Here is a 17369-nt window from a genome sequence, read left to right as displayed (position 1 = left end):
AATGGCAGTATGGAAGACACAGTGAGGGGACATTTACCAACTGCACTGAAGCCCGGGTTTCTTCCCTTTGTGGCTGTTGCAAGAATCTTAGTCATAACCATTTTCCTTTGGATGACTGTTTATTGTCACTTCTCTCTGTGGCTAACCTTGCTGGAGGAAACTTTATCAACGGGGAAACAAAAAGTATGGTCTTCAGTCCTTACAGGACAGGTTGCTTTCTTTTAGCCCCTAAACCTCTAAGTGTTTCCAGAGCACACAATGGTCACAAAACTGCTCTTTAAATATTTATTCAGTAAATTAAAAGGTGAAACAAAAACAAGGTGAGAAACTTACACCTGAAATGTGCATGCTTTTCCAGAATTGACTAGCTTGGGGCTCTGGTCCAGAGTCTGGCCAAGTGCTCAGGTGTCTGAGCCATAATGGCTCGTGGGAGGTGGGGTGAGGTGAGGCCACCTCGGTCTCCCCAGCTCCCTGTTGAAAAAGAAAGGGAGTTAAATGGATCCAGCGCCCACTCTAAGAGGTCATTTCTAGGTCCTGAGATTTTTCCTAGTGCTTTGTCATGTTTGGGATCTTCTACACCTTTTAAAAAAATTACCCTTAAAAACTGCCAAAATATATATCCTAATAAATACAACCATTCAAAATAAAGCTGGAAAATAAAACACTAATTCCAATTTTGCTTCAATTCAAAATATTTTTTGAGCTCCTCATTTGGCAATGCCTTCAGAGTCACCATATGAGTCACATAAGAAAGTTAGCCATTAATACCCTGATTTCACCAAAACTTTATTACTTACCAGGTTCATTATTATTCACTAGGTTTATCTGAATTTTTTGCCAATGGAAAAAAAAGCCAAAATTGATTACCATCATTGAAAACTTTTCTTTTAATGTGCCACAAACTTTGAGAAGTTCCAGACACTTTCAGCAAGAGATATGTATAGCTACCAAAGGTGACTGCTTTGAAGGAGATAACATTTGCTTAAATGTAGGTACTAGGACATGAGTTAAACTCATCTGTTGTGCTACTTAATAGTCACGGTCATGTATACCACAAAAGTTGTACTTTGTTTACATAACTTCTTACGAAGTAGATTTTATATACTTGGTAGGCTGAAAATTAAAACTGCTTTTCCCACAAAACTACTGACAAATGATCACATTCTTAGTTCTTTCATGATATAGTCACATTAAATCATTTTTTAAAAATTAAAAGGCAATTTAAAGCTAATTATTAGCCTTTACAAATGAGTAAAATTACGAAAAATCTTCTTTTTTTTTTTTTTTTAAGATTTTATTTATTTATTTTTCCCCCAAAGCCCCAGTAGATAGTTGTCTGTCATAGCTGCACATCATTCTAGTTGCTGTATGTGGGACGCGGCCTCAGCGTGGCCGGAGGAGCGGTGCGTCGGTGCTGCGTCGGTTCACACCCGGGATCCGAACGTGGGCCGCCGGCAGCCGAGCGCACTCACTTAACCGTTAAGCCACGGGGCCAGCCCCGAAAAATCTTCTTAGGAGCAAATGCACAAAACACCAGTGAAAGTGAAACTAGAGTGAACCTTACAGGAGAATAGTAACATTCTTTTCAATAGGTTTACTTTATATTCACATGGCAGTTGGCCCAACACGGTTATTGCCACAAAACAGACACTTCAGCAACTAGAAATTTTATTATTTCTATTTAATTTTTTTTCCCTAAAATAAAAAAGCAGTCTATGAAATATGAAATAAATAATAATCTGGTAGTCTTGTAGGGGTCCAGCTTCAGTACCACGGCACTTTCCCATTCCTCTCTTTATTTTATAAAGTACTTCATTTAGCCACTCGGGAAGAATTTATTTTCTTAATATCAACTCGGCTCAGAATCAACGTCCCATTTTTGAATTTTCCAACCTGTCCAGTCCGTCCACTTGACAAAATACTGGGAGCTGATTTCTTCCTTTTGGATTTCCTGCATTTAAAGTGAGAGAAAGGCACCACAGCTAAGCTTATAAAGGATTGCAGCATCACCAACCAGGCGACGGTGGCCTGCTCCTGCAAACTCCCGGTCCCTCCCATGCACCGCCCCCTGCTCTACTGCAGCACCACTGGCCTTCTGCAGTCCCCGAAACATGCCAACTGCATCCTTGCCTCAGGGCCTTTGCACTGGTTTCTTCTACGTGGAATGTTCTGTTACCAGATATTTCCAGGCTGTCTCCCTTTCTTCATTCAATTACCAAATCAGATGTCACCTCCTTAGAATGACATCCCAGCCCATCCCAGTGATTTTCTTTCACAACGCTTTATTTAACCTCTTCACAGAACTTGCCAGTACCTAACATCTCCTTACTTATGTGTTTGTATGTTTTGGTGTGTTTCCCTCACTACAATGTAAGGTCCTGAAGGGCAGGGATACCCTCAGTGTGATCATGGCGTCATCTCCAACACCTAAGACACCTATGTGCCTGGCACACGGTGGGCCTTCAACACACATACATGGCCAGAACAAACAGCCACTTAACAGCATGTGCAAGCTCACCAGGAGGCCAAAAAAAAAGTTACGACAAAAGAAGTCCATTTTGAAACAGTAACTTGAGAAGAGAGAAAAAGGCACTCAAACAAAAGCTAAGAAACAAGAATAAAGCAACAAGATCAACATTCCATTACTTAAATTATGGTGCTCTAGTTCATGTGGAATGTCAAAGAACAGGCAATACAGACCCAGACCGTGCTGTCATATCAGCAGGCTTTCTTAGCAGGGAACAGAAGTCTTTGGTTAGGGCCGGCCCCGTGGCTTAGCAGTTAAGTGCGCGCGCTCTGCTACTGGTGGCCTGGGTTCGGATTCCGGGCGCGCACCGATGCACCGCTTCTCCAGCCATGCTGAAGCCACATCCCACACACAGCAACTAGAAGGATGTGCAACTATGACATACAACTATCTACTGGGGCTTTGGGGGAAGAAAAAAAAAAAGAGGAGGATTGGCAATAGATGTTAGCTCAGAGCAGGTCTTCCTAAGCAAAAAGAGGAGGATTAGCATGGATGTTAGCTCAGGGCTGATCTTCCTCACAAAAAAAAAAAAAAAAAAAGAAGTCTTTGGTTGGAAATGTCAACCTCAGCTTTCCCACTAGTCACTTGAGGTGTCTGGTCTTTGCAAATGGGAGCCTGGAGAATGTTCCTAACTCAGTCCTGAGGTAGTTGTTTGATCTTGGACAATTTACTAAATCCTGTTCCCCTTAAAGGGCTTGATTAGGATAAGTGAAGATAGCGAGGCATTCTCACAGGCTAAAAACACCACATAAATGCAGGGTACTATTTTCAGAACTAATCAATAGGTTTATTCCACCCTAGTATCTAATGGTATCACTCACCTGTCTTCCTGCCCTTTCCTCTTCTTTTTCTTGAAAATATCTGTGTCCTGGGCCTGATGTCAGAATTTAAGACAACATATTTGTCAGTAATGGATAATAGAGATTTAGAAAAAGGCAAGAGGTTTGTGACCAAAAGCCATTGAGATACTATATTTGATATTTTTTCAAGTAGGCATATTAAACATAATAGACTCCAAGTTTCATCCTAAAACCCTTTCAAGAATGTGAAAGCCCATTCCAGAGAAGACTGACAATAGAAATGTCAAATCTTCCACTTTAGGTGAAAGGAAGGCAATACTATATGTATTCCTCTGGTGGTCTTTCATAAGCTCTTGTGTTTCATACGATGTGAAATGCAAGAAAAAGACTGAGTCTAGGGAAAAGATCAAAGTAGCTTACATCATTTGAGCAGGAGTTTGCATTTCAGAGCAAACTTTTCATGTGAATATGCCAGATCACTTGGCTGGTATTACAAAATGCAGCTGACTTGAAGAAGTGGACAGAATTTGCTCATTTAACTCTAGATCTTGTCATTGTCTAGATTGCTTTCCAAGCAGTGGAGTACAGCCTTCCACTGTGGCAAATTACAACCATGTTTCTGTTCTAGAAGTTTAATAGAGTAAAGAGAAGACTATCACACCTACCCTTCTCTTTTCTTCTTCCTTTGCTACCTTTTTTTCTTTGATTTGCTCCTGTAAAACCCTGTAATTCACATAACTATTTTTGGGAGGCTGAAATGAAAGAAAAAGGACACATATTATCATTTTCTATTTTGCAAAAATTTCCCGTGTCCCTTGCACTGACTTGCCCTGGGCTCTCGCACCCCTTTTCTGTATCCTGTCTGGTAATGGAAGGCAGAAGCAGCTCCTTACCTTGGCACCCAGCATAATGGCACGTTCCTGTTCTAGGACTCTTTCCCTTCCTTTTCCATAGCCTGTGATCCCAAACCGGTGCACTTCCAAACGAGCCTGTAGACACAAAGCAGAATCCAAAAACTCTACAGTGCATTCCAAAACTCCACAGGAGTTTCCTAGGAGGACTGCATGTCAGACACGATGTGCTGCACACCAAATACTTTTATGTATTCTCACGACCTGCAGTGACTACAGCTAGCAAGAACTCTGATACGGTGTGGCTTAAGGAGCTCTGTGGAGTTCTCTTACAACACTACCAGGATCTCACAACACCATTCTCTGACAATTTGGACAGTTGAAGCAAAGACTTATCTCTGCACAAATCAGTGGCAGAACTAGGATCAAATGCAGAGCTCAGCAGGACTTTAGATGCTCTCTAAAACAAGCTACTACCCATAAAGACAATAAAGCAACTTGAAGGTACCTCTCCAAACATATTTACTCATACTTAGAAACCATTTATCACAGCAGCTTCGAACATATCTGTGTTTTTTCTTTAAAAAGATACTGTAGAAGAAGAGAAAAAGCCACCAATACCCACTCTCAGCAGTTGAATTACTTCCTCCTGTCTTTTTTCTCATGCATTTTTAAAACCTAGTTACAATCACAGAATACACACAACTCTGCTTTTCTTACCACTGTATCATTGGCATTGCAGTCACAAAACCATCGTGTTTTAAACAGTTGCATAATATTCAATCAACTAAATGTAGTGTGATGTGCTTAACCATTTCCCCAACTATTGGGCATGTAAATATATTCAATTTTTTTTTTGTTATTATAAAGCTGAAAAAATTAACAATTTCAAAACACATACCTTTTCTAAGTTAAATTCTTGTATATCCATATCTTTCTCAAGGATACTAGTTTTGGTCTGAAAGGAAAAAAAACTCTTATTAAGATCATCTGTTACTATATCATTATAGCATCCATCACCAACAGAGAGTCATGTTTTTAAAAGCCTTGAAACTGGCCCAGATGCCTAATATCAAACAATAATACAAGCATGTTGCACAAAAGCCTAATTAACAGCTAATGGAAGAAAAATGGAGAAAAAAATTTTTAAGATCTCAAAGCTTAAGAGAAAGGATTGATGAGAAACTAAGAAAAAAGAAAAGATGGTCAGAGAGAGACCAACGTCTGTATCTCATGCACCATATGTAGAAAATTCTGTTCAGGGGGAGGCGGGTGGGGGGTTTAGAAAAAGACAATTGTTTGAGCAGGGATTTTAGACGGTACAAAAATGTCATGTTTGGGGCTGGCCCCGTGGCGTAGCGGTTAAGTGCGCACACTCTGCTGCTGGCAGCCCAGGTTCGGATCCCAGGCGCGCACCTACACACCGCTCATCAGGCCATGCTCTGGTGGCGTCCCATATAAAGTGGAGGAAGACTGGCATGGATGTTAGTCCAGGGCCAGTCTTCCTCAGCAAAAAGAGGAGGATTGGCATGGATGTTAGCTCAGGGCTGATCTTCCTCATTGAAAAAAAAAAAAAAAAAGTCATGTTTAAATAATTCTTTCTCTCTTTCCTTTCCTCCCATCAGCCATTAGAATAATGGCTAAAAAAATTCTCTTGAGTTGAAAATTTCTTTCAGGAACATCAGATTTCCAGAAATAGTGGTGACTGGGTTTGTAATTCCCAACAGAAAATAACGATACTGCAAATGCCTTCAAAATATGTGACTCTTTACATCAATATATCCCTTGGCTGTGGTTACCAACCCATAGAATTGACCAGAAGCTTAAGATTTTAAGAAAACTGTTGTCATGTCTGGCCAACAACAGCAGTCACTACTCAACTCCAGCCCCGAAATCTGTACCAGCAGGCAGGAGGCTGTAAAAGTGTGCAGCCTCTAGAAAAGGCACCGTTTCCCTTGCAGGACAATGGTGAAGGGGGATGTTCGGCCCTGAGCTGCGAGCTGGCTGCATGCCAGGGTGCAGCATCCTGCCATTCCTGCTCAGCAGGGTGGGGTCTGTGCCAGGATGAGAGCGTGGCACTCCGCCCCACGCCACACTGAGAGGTGCCGTGCACACTGCACACACGAAGGAGCCCTGGTTTCTCCTTCTCAGAACAGGAGTTGTGCTTCAGCTTATCCTGTTTTCTCCCCCCACTACTGTATTTTGGGTGTGTGGGTCAGTCACTGAATGTTTCCATAGATGACAGCTTCTGTTTCAATGAGGACCCCTGTACAAACTTCACAGGGGGTTATGATGATGAAATAGGATAAAGTAAATAGTAAGTGTGCAGCCCAGGTCCCGTAAACAGGAAGACTTGGCCAATGCTCTCATATTAACTAATCCACTGACTATAAATCAACAACCTCCCAGTAATCCCCACAGCACTGCCCATCTGCTGTCACACCGGACGCCGACTCAAGATGGGCCTGGGTGCTGGTGGCAACAGAGGATCACATCGTAGAGGATGACCGTCATGCTCTAGGCATGTGGCCCTGCTCTGTGCTGTTAGTCACAATAAATGCATCTTCCACATTACTTTATTGGCTTTTATTATGCTTATGATTTTCTTCAGACAATCACATATTTCACAGAATCAAATGCCTTACTTAAGAGCATGGGTGCAGGGGCTGGCCCGGTGGTGCAGCGGTTAAGTGAACACGCTCCGCTGCGGTGGCCCAAGGTTCGGGTCCCGGGCACGCACCGACATCCTGCTTGTCAAGCCATGCTGTGGCGGCGTCCCATATAAAGTGGAGGAAGATGGGCATGGGTGTTAGCGCAGGGCCAGTCTTCCTCAGCAAAAAGAGGAGGATTGGCAGATGTTAGCTCAGGGCTGATCTTCCTCACACACACACAAAAAAAAGAGCATGGGTGCAGCAGGGAGGACGCTGCATGGGGCACTTCCATGTATCTACCCGAGAAAGTCTTATCTCCTTTTCCATGACTGGAAAAAATTCCACACTTACTCTGAAGTTAGGATATCTTTTCCATTGGCATGCACATCTAATCCATTTAGTATGATCAACAGTAATAATATTTTTGAAAAACAAATGGATTAAATCTTCATGATGTCAGGATCATATCCAAATCCTCAAATACACATTTTATATATACATATTAAAAAATGTATACTGTTCACAGACCTCTAAAATCCCATTTACCTCCTTTTCTAAATATTTAAATAGTTCTTCCTCTCTTTTCCTTTCTCCCATCCATCCAATAAGTGATGACTGACTAAACTCTTTCGAGTTGAAAACTTCTTTCAGGAACATCAGATTGCTAGCAATACTGGAGATGTCACAGATGCCCTTGGCTGACCTGTTACTAGAAGATCAGCATGAGAATGGAGCGACAGGTCCTAAAGAGGACCTAGGCTCTGTAATAAAATTCTCTGCCAACTGTGTGGTAGTTATTGTGAGGCTGAAACCCCTGGGTCCTGATGTCCTTGCTCTCCCCAACACTAGCCCCACAGAACACCCAGTCCTTGCACTGCAGGTCTCAGTTCATCCTGACTGTGGGGACACGTGGGCTGAGGGGTCCTGCGTAGATCAAGGGCAGACCTGGGTGGCAGGTCTGGCCAGACATAGAGATCTTGGTATTCCCAAACCTTCTGTTAACATTTCACCAGAAACTTCTTAGCTTTATAGCTGTTGATGTGTTTCTGAGGAAGGATCTGGGTTCTAGATTCTCGTTTATAACAAAAGCAAAATTTGGAAAAAAATTCTTGGCTAATTATTTCATGATGCTGAGTCTATTAGCATGACCCCACCACCATCTAACTTTAATTTTTATGCATAGCTTTAAAACCACTTCAGTACATTATTCATAATGCATTCCCTGATTTGGAAACAGTCAGCGGTTTCCTCTGTGTTCTTTCCCCTCACACTCACTGTAGTAGGAAGCACTTGTACCTATAGGCAATATTGGGTCCTTCTCTACTTCTAGACACACAGGAGAACTGGGCTTCGCTGTCTACCTGAACTTAGGCAGGGCTACGTTACTTTCTTTGGCCAAAGAAATGTGAGCAGAGGGGAAGTATGCCGCTTCCACATGGAACCTCTAAGAGCCAGTCATCAACTCCCCTTCTCCACCAAAGCCACTAAGACTCTTCCAGGTGGTGGAGACCCTATTATCCTGGGTCTGTAGACGAGGAAGGTGTGGAGCAGAGCACTCCACCCCTGCCAATCCTGATGGACATGCAACACAAGAAAAAATTAACTTTTGCCTTTAAACCATTGAGATGTAGGGACTACTTGTAATCAAACCACTGCCTAACCTATCCTGACTAATAAAGCCTATGGTAGAGAGAAATGTTTGGAGATTTTGAGAACTTGTATGTTAGGCAATGAAGAAGGAAGAAAGCTACAAAAAGAAGGAACAGTTTGGGAGAAATGTGTGGGGGTGAGGGAGGAAGGCAGGGAGCCCACCAGGCTCAATGAACTTGTCTACGGGCTGCCTTGCTGACCAAAAGTATTTTCTCCTACAGTGATCAGATTTTTTATTCTATTAGTTACACTGTCCAACGTTTGTCCAATTAGAGAATAGCTGGGTAAATAAACACTCTCTTTTTAAAATGCAAGCAGTTCTAGGAATATTAAGAAATTAATTCATATCTTATTGAGTGTAAATTACTTCAACCAGATTACTTTCTTCCTAACACCTATCTCACATTGCATCTACTAAAGAACAGGGAACAGGGAATGTGGTACAAAGTTGAAGGGTGACGCTGGAGTGTGGAGGACTTCAGGGTAGAGTCCTTGCGAGTGACCTAGATAACGCAGAGATTATGAGGGCGGTTAGAACCTGGGGCAATAACTGGGGACAATGGTAATGCAGGGTGAAGGTTCTGGGTCAAGTGTACTTGTGTTACTCAAGGACAAAGAGCCTAACCTAACCTATATTCTCTCTCTAGTGTACTAGTTAGGTACACAGCTTTTAAGCCAGAAAGCCTGGGGTCTGAACCTGACTCTGGCACTTACTTCACATCCACAGTCCTTTATCTGGAATCCTTAGAAAATTCAGAAGTTTTTACATTTTAGAAAGTTAACACTGTGAATATACCGAGTGTTATATACCACTTCCAGTGGGGTCCAAGACAACAACCCATAATTAACTACATTCATATGTCTATAGTAACATCTATGAATATTCATGCCAAATGGAACAAAAATAATTCGTAAGCCTCATATCAGTTCAGGTCAGGTTTTGCTGCCAAATAAATCTGCACCAAACTTAAAAAAAAAAAAAAACCAACTAACTTGTCATTTCCAAAGCTCTGGGGTTTTGGAATTGCAGATATGGGACGCTGGCAAATAATTGAACCTGCCTAAGCATCAATCTCCCCTGTAAAATGAAGAGAGGTCACATAAATTGTGAGGATTCAGTGAGATAATGAATTAGTTAATGAATATAAATAATCACTTTTAGTACACAGTAAGCACTCAGTAAATATTAGCTATTATCAGCAATTCGTTATATGCTCAGAAGCAGCCTATGTGTACCTCAGTCCAGGCCACAGGATCCAAGAGTCTCTTCTGATCTATAGTACACTATTCTATTATTTCTATTACGTCTCTCTAACGCCTTTTCTATGTAGGCCACAAAGGAGGCTAAGGTTCCCGAAACAGGGGCGGTGACTGACCTATATGAAGATGGACCAATGCTAATGGAGGAGAAATAGCGTTAGTAAGACATATCCCTAAGGGCAAACACTACTTGGATCATTTAAGCTACACATGACACTTTCATTTCTTAACAGCATAGGAATTGTCTTTCTCACACGCAGCCTTGCAATACTCATTACAGAGTGGGTTTTCCCACTCATTCCTCAAATTACAAGTCCAGGCCATACCTATAATCTCTTTACCATACAGGGGCCACAAAGATCTTTTTAAAATATAAATCAGACCACCTCATGTCCTTGCTTACAGTTCTTTGATTCCCATATACTTTAAACTAAAATCCAAAGGTCTCACCATTGCCTACAAACCCGGCAAGAGCTGGTCTCAGCCTGTCTCTCCTACGACAGCTCACACCACTCTCCCCTCGGACCTACACACCGCAGGGCATTTGCAGTGCTGCTTTCCCTCTGCTGACCATTCTTCCCTTTGTCCTACTCCCACTAGCCTTGGAGCTTCTGGAACACAGCAGGCCTCTTCACACCACAGGGCATTTGCAATGCTGCACTCTCTCTGTCCGCATTACTCTTCTCAGCTCCCTTCACCAGCACAGCACCCTTTAACAGAGCGCTAGCCTGATGTCACCTCCTCAGACACTTCCCAACCACTCTATCTAAAGGAGGTTCTGCCCATTACTCTCAGGACCCTATTTCTTTCCTTGAGTGTTTACAACTCTTTAATTATATTATTAATTTACCTGGGGTTTGCCTGACTCCACCAGTAGATGGCACACTCCAGGAGAGCAAAGGACTATATCTTGTGCACTGCTGGATCTCCTGGGGCTGGCAAACAGTAGGCACCCAATTGTTTGTGGAATAAATGAATGACTGAATAAGCAATCTCTTACCTACTATTTCCTGTCAAACTATTTCCATAGTCACTGCTTATACATGGGACATTATCAGGAAGTTTATTTGTAGGTTAGACATTTAGAATGAGTAAAATGTTATATAAATAGTGGACAAATTCCCAGATCAGCCCATTAAAAGAAGTTCTGGTCACCAATTCTGATGTGTGTGTGTTGGGGGGTTTCCCCACATATCCAACAAGCAACGCTCTGACACCAGCTGGCTGTCCTACAATTCAAATCAATTCTGACACTATCTACCTGAAGATAGTGTCAGATCCCACAGGTCAAGGGCTCAGTCCTACAAGACTGCCCTCTACTTCAGATGCCATTTGAAAGCCCAAGTTGTTACCTGTACTTCTAACCCACTGGCTATAAATCAGAGGTCCCCATGACCCCTCCTTGGGTTCAATTAATTTGCTAGAGTGGTTCACAGAACTCTGGACATCCCTTTACTTACTCGATCACCAGTTTATTATAAAAGGATACAACTCAGGAACAGCCAGATGGAAGAGATGCACAGGGCAATGCGTGAAGAAAGGGCGTGGAGCTCCCATGCCCTCTCCCAGCACCTCCACATGTTCACCAACCTGAAAGCTCTCTGAACCCTGAAGCCTGTCCTTTTGGGTTTTTACAGAGGCTTCATTATACAGGTATGAGTGATTAAATCATTGGCAATTGGCCACTGATTCCAGCCCCTCCCCTCTCCCTAGAGATCAGGGGGTGAGACTGAACGTTCCAACCCCCTAATCATAGAGTTGGTTCTCCTAGCAACCAGTCCCCATCCTTGGGTGCTTCCAAAAGTCAATTCATTAACATGACAAAACACACCTTTATGGCTCTCAACTCTTAGGAAATCCCAAAGGTTTTAGGAGCTCTGTGCCAGAAACGGAGACAAAGACCAGATGTATGTTTCTTATCATAAATCACTGTTTCAATACACAATGCAGTTTAATCACAATATTGTGAAAGATGACATGAGTGGAGCCATATGACAACAGAGCCGGAGGAGCCATTTCAGAGGAACTGCCTTGCAGGTCTTGTTTTCTTTATCTTCCAAACTGGACCAAACCACCAACATTCCAAGAAGTCAGTAAGGACAAGAACACCCTGTCTGTAAGAACTGATGGAACTGGACTTTGCTGATGACTGATCGCTAACCAATCAATGAAGTACAAGTCCCGCCTTTTGCCTGATGATCAAATCTTAAGCTAATCTATGAACCTGGCCTCACCTCATCTAGCACCAATGAACTCTTCCTCAGTACAACTCACCTCATCTTCCCTTTTTCCCATAAAAACCCTGAACCTCTCTCCTGTAACTGGGACACTATTTGGGTTTCTACCTGAATCTGTGTTCCCCAAATTGCAATTCTTTGATTCCAAATAAACGCTTTGCCTCTTAAACTGGTTTCTGTTTTTGTAGGTTGACAGTATTTATAGCATAAGCCTAAGTTCTGGGAAAAGAAGGTCATTTCCTGGGTTTAGGCCGGCCCAGCCGGACTGCCGTCCAACTCACTAGGACCTCTTCCATTCTCAAGTGTTCTTCAAAGATGACCAGCAGATTCCATGACTGATCAATGGAGGCTATCATTATCTTATTATATATGTTTGCTGATTCCATGCCTGTTTGAACTGTCCTACAATGACCTGAAAGCTTTTAGAGAGCAGGAGCCATAACTATACTTTACCATGTTACACAAACTCTTAGCATAGCATTACATATCCTAATTAGCCCCGACTGACTATTCTTTACCTGCATTCCCTATGCCCAGGATATACCATAATAACTGGTGTTATATTCATTTGTATTTATTTACATGTTGCAACGTCAACATTCTAAAGTCTTTTTATGGGCATATGTGTTTTCACTGTGTCCGTATTCTGTCTTCTCAGCCAGACACATTCACATTTTCAAAGGATAAATTTTTAAAAGGATGAAAGGGGAGAGCACCAAGGACCAAAAAATTTCATTCAAGTCAGGGAGTCCAAAATGTAGAATGAGCTGAGGTTCCTGAGAAAAGCCAACTACAATGAAAAAAGGGCTCATTAGGAGCAAGAAGAAAAGACAATTCAAGAGCCTGCTGCAGATGTTCTATTATTAAGAGAAATGCAGGCTTATTCAATGCCAACTTTTTGTCCTTTCCATCAGAGAGAAAACTTTCCATTCCAGGAAGAGGAACATAAACCAGTGTACAAGGAAACTGAAGGGAGGGTGCCTAGATGCTTTATGTTAGTTAAATTCTCCAAACACAGAATTATATTACAAAGCAGCGCTTTCCAATCTTTTTCATATCATGGCACACAGAAAATACTAATATTTGTATGGTACACTGAGGTACACTGTGGTAATACTAATAATTGTAAGCTTCCCTGGCTGGCCAGCGTGGGGGCTCTGGTTGCCCTGAGGGATGAGGGAATTCATTTCTTGGCCTGCCGCTAACAGTTCCCAGTGCCCCAGTATTTAGAGTTTAAGAGTTGGAAAGCTGACTTAGAAGCCTAAAAAAAAAATGTAGATATGATTATAGAATGCACTAATAATCTTTGAGGAAGAGATGCTGGTTGGTAAGCTTGACATAAAGTGCTACTTGAATTCTAGAAAAGATTTTATAGATAGTTTTTTAAACCATAAAAAAGATGTAAACACCGGGCACTAACATGTGTTCACACGTTCATAAAGAACAATGCAAGCCTAACTATCTTTGTCAGAGGTTGAATTGCGGTTTCCAAAAAGACCATGTCCATGTTCTAATCCCCAGAATCTTTGAACGTGGCCTTATTTGGAAAAAGGGTCTTTGTAGTGTAATTAAGTTAAGGATCTCAGGATAAGATCCATCCTAGATTTAGAGTGGGCCCTAAATCTAGTGACAGGTGTCCTTCCAAGAGAAAGGCAGAGGGAGATGAGAGACTCAGACACACAGGGATGAAGGCCATGTGAAGACAGAGGCAGAGGTCAGAATTATGCAGCCACAAGCCAAGGAATGCCTGGAGCCACCAGAAGCTAGAAGAAATAAGGAAGGATTCTCCCCTTTCGGAGGGGAGTGTGTCTGCCAACACCTTAATTCTGGACTTCTGGCCTCCAGAACTGAGAGAATAAATTTCTGTAGAGCAGCTGCAGGAAACTAATACAATCCTCCTTTCCTTTTATGATAGACAAAAGTTTATAAGACACAGGGAATGGTATAGAAACGGAAAATCTGATTTTTAGCAATGAATTTGACAAAACCATTATGCTATCCTTGTGAAAAGTCTGGATGAGCAACCACACCTCTCTCATGGACTGAATTTCGAGTTAGATTTACAAATTTAGTCTGAAAGAGATTGCTGCTCACTAAAATCAAACTGCTCTTCCAACAGAAGGAAAGTTCCTTGAAAGCAAGGAGTTTTGCCTATTTTCTTCAGTGCTACATCCCAGTGCCTAGAACAGTGGCCAGAAATAGTTGTTGAATGATCGAGTTTTTATTTCTCTGAACACGATCAAGCAGAAGGCTTATAAACAGAAAGCGTTAACTCGGCAGCCTTGAGTTTATTGAACCCTGCACATTCCCAAGAATGTCCTGTTTTCAGGACTGGCCCTTGGCTGGCTCCTGGAAACTCAGCAATTGGAATATTCTGTTTGTTAAGAGTGTTTTTGCATACCTGAGACCTTGAGCCACACTGTACCAAGCATGCCCCAATACTTGATACTAACAATGTGATTTACAGTGAACACCTCCTTTTCCTCCGGGGGTCTAGAGCTTGATCAACTAAGGTCAATCTGTATGCCTACATGACTAACCCCCAATACAAACCCTGGACACCCAAGCTGGGGCAGGCTTCCCTGGTTGGTAACACTTGGCACATGCTGTCACACATCATGGCTGGGGAAATTAAGCACAACCCACGCAACTCCACTGGGGAGGACACCTGGATGCCTGCACCTGGTTTCCTCCAGACTTTGCCCCATGCACTTTTCCTTTCGCTGATTTTACTCTGTATCTTCTTGCTGTAACAAATCGGAACCGTGATGATTATATGCTGAGTTCTGAGTCCTGTGAGTGCTTTAAGCAACTCCTTGAGCCTGAGGATTTGGGGACCCCGACACAGTCTATAAAGATATTCACTAATATTACAATATCAGGGTTTTCACCATAAACATAAACTAACCAACTCGTTACCTTTGTGTTCTCCTCTTGATCTGGCTTCTGTTTTTTTTGTTTACTTCTGCTGTGAAATTCTACCACTTCTACTCGCTCTATATTGTTCTTCAGAGGAGAGGGAAATACTGCAGCACTAGGGACTTCTGGTCCTGAAGGGGAACCACTGGGGGTCACAGCAGGAGCACACTGCAGCTCTTCTCTGAGTTCCTTGAAGAAGCTGCAAGCACTCTTTCGCTGGCCTTTTATAAGAGAACCAGGTGAGGAAGCTGGCTCTGCTGCCAAGGCTGCTGGAGTCCCCACATCTGTCTTCTTGTTTTCCCTTTTCTTTCTGATCTTTTTCTGTTCTGCTTCATCTTCTGTCTCTCCTGTTTGTTCAAACACACAAAGGAAAAATAAATATTCTGGGTTTTAGCTATCAACATCAGCTCATGTGAATGCACTTGCACATATGTCACAGCGATAAACACCCAGGAATACATACCAAGAAAAAAACTATTTGTTTTTCTTCAAATCGAGTTGTATTTGCACAATTTATAGAATCCAAAATGCAGTCATCTTTTCCTAAGTGACCATATTTATGTCTTTAACTTCTTATTAGCACAATTATTTTACATTTATCTCACCTTTGTCTTTACTAAAAGTGTCACCATGGCCATAGTCCCAAGGACTGGCAATCCCAGTTGGCTCACGTACTCATTTGTACTGAAAATGTCTGTCTGCCACTGCAGCCAGTGTTTCACATTTTCTAGGTTTGCTGTTAGGTATTAGAGTTTTCTTATTTTCTGTCACAATTATGAATTAAGATGAACCTAAGACAACTGGCTTAATTTGAGTGCGTTTATTTTCTACTAAATCCCCATATCTTCTCTGTTTCAACTGTTTGAACCCTAACCAGTCACCTGAAGATTCTGACAAAAATTCTAGGCTTCATTACTCACCTACAGTACGAATATCGCAGAACTCTCTAACAATCAGCTGATCGTTAATGTTTGCTTCCAAATGCTTAGTCTTTTATTCAATAAATACATATTAAGAGTCAACTAAACTTTGGCATTACGGATATAAAAATGAGTAGCTACAGCCCATGCCTTCAGAGCTCCTACTATAATTTCTAGCCTTTGTTGACATAAACTGTATTTAGGATTTTGCAGAACAGTCTTTTCCTCTAGGTTTTAAACTTCTCAAGGTCAGAGACTAAGTCTTCTCTGTCCTCCAATATTCCTAAAGGCACAGAGATATTCTGTCCACAGCACAAGTCAATACAAGTGCAGGGACTGGAGCCAGACGGTCTGGGGATTGGAAATTATTAGCTAAGTAAACTTGAGCAAATTTTTTAACCTCTAGTGCTTGTTTCTACATTTACAATAATGCGATTAAAGACAGTATCTATTTCATAGGGTTGTTGTGAAAATTAAATGAGTGAATACACAAAAAGCATGGAGTACATAGTAAACTCTCAATATTTTTTAGCTACCATTTTTACGTTTAAGTGAGCTTAGAATTTTCAGCAATGACTCCAAAATAAAACTGCTTTTGCAACACCACGATACCCATTTAAGAAATATGTTTGGTTCTTAAATGTACTAATGCCTAATGATTATCTTTGGTGCATGAACAAGGGATGTCACCTTCCCTAAGGCAAGTTCTTCAGAGTGTGTGGAACTGTCTTTCTACTGAAGTGCCAGGCGGTTGCACATCTTTAATGACAAGCTTTTTTTTCCTTTTCCCCCATCAAGATAGATGAAGGAAAGCATAGGTCGGCCAACTTATGGAAGAAAAGGTTGTGAAAAGCTTTGTGTGAAAACGTTCTCTCAAGTCCTTGGCGAAGGACTGAAGGATGAGGCCCCAACGTGACAAGGTGGCACCAATGCACCAGGGTCAGGCGGGTCTGGGGGTGGCGTGGGGTGAGGGGGCTTCCCAGAGGTCCGGAGAAGTGAAAAGGTGGGCTATTTCGAGAGACCATCGTCCTGTGTGCATCACCCCCGTTAAGTGTGAAAGCTCTGGTGCTTCCGACAAGCAACTAGGTTGGTCCCGACACTCAGGGACGAGTTGGGAGGTTTGACTCATGAAGAATAACTCAACAGAGCCCGACCATGGGGGCGGGAGAAGGGTGATCTCAGACGCAGGTGTGTGCTGGACCCGTTATCGGAACCAGGTTGGACGAACTGAGGGATGCTCGACCTACAAGAACCTTCAGCTTGAAACCGGAGGCCGGGCCAGTTCAAGGCGCCAGTAGACCCTCGGCTCCTCAAGTCCTCTGTCCACGTGGGTTCCGAGGCCCCGCACTCACCAAAGTCGTAGAGGTTCTGGAGCACAGCATCCAGAAGTGTCTGAGAACAGGCAGGCGCAGAGGACCCCAGCCCTTGATCCTGCGCCATCGTGGGGTCTGCGGCGGCGGTACAGCCCAAAGTCTGCCGGGATTCCGGCCGCGCGGAGCCCCCGCTTCCGGGTTCTGACGGGCTGCGCGCGCGCGCGCCGCAGGTCCCCACGCG

General features: G+C 42.6%; 1 protein-coding gene across 1 annotated transcript; it reads right to left on the bottom strand.

Annotated features, from left to right (window-relative positions):
- Nucleotides 1–863: 863 nt before the first annotated feature.
- FSAF1 (40S small subunit processome assembly factor 1) lies at nucleotides 864–17324 on the bottom strand. Its single transcript, XM_004432368.3, has 7 exons — nucleotides 17168–17324; nucleotides 14896–15242; nucleotides 5080–5136; nucleotides 4221–4316; nucleotides 3993–4079; nucleotides 3349–3401; nucleotides 864–1951 (listed from the first exon to the last, which is right to left on the bottom strand). Exons 1-7 carry the CDS (start codon nucleotides 17253–17255, stop codon nucleotides 1813–1815), a joined length of 867 nt encoding a protein of 288 aa, XP_004432425.1. The 5' UTR covers nucleotides 17256–17324; the 3' UTR covers nucleotides 864–1812.
- Nucleotides 17325–17369: the final 45 nt, after the last annotated feature.

This window comes from Ceratotherium simum, chromosome 6 (assembly GCF_057802395.1).
Source record: "Ceratotherium simum simum isolate JZ-2026a chromosome 6, ASM5780239v1, whole genome shotgun sequence".
NCBI lineage: Eukaryota > Metazoa > Chordata > Mammalia > Perissodactyla > Rhinocerotidae > Ceratotherium > Ceratotherium simum.
This window is presented reverse-complemented; position numbering and strand designations above follow the sequence as displayed.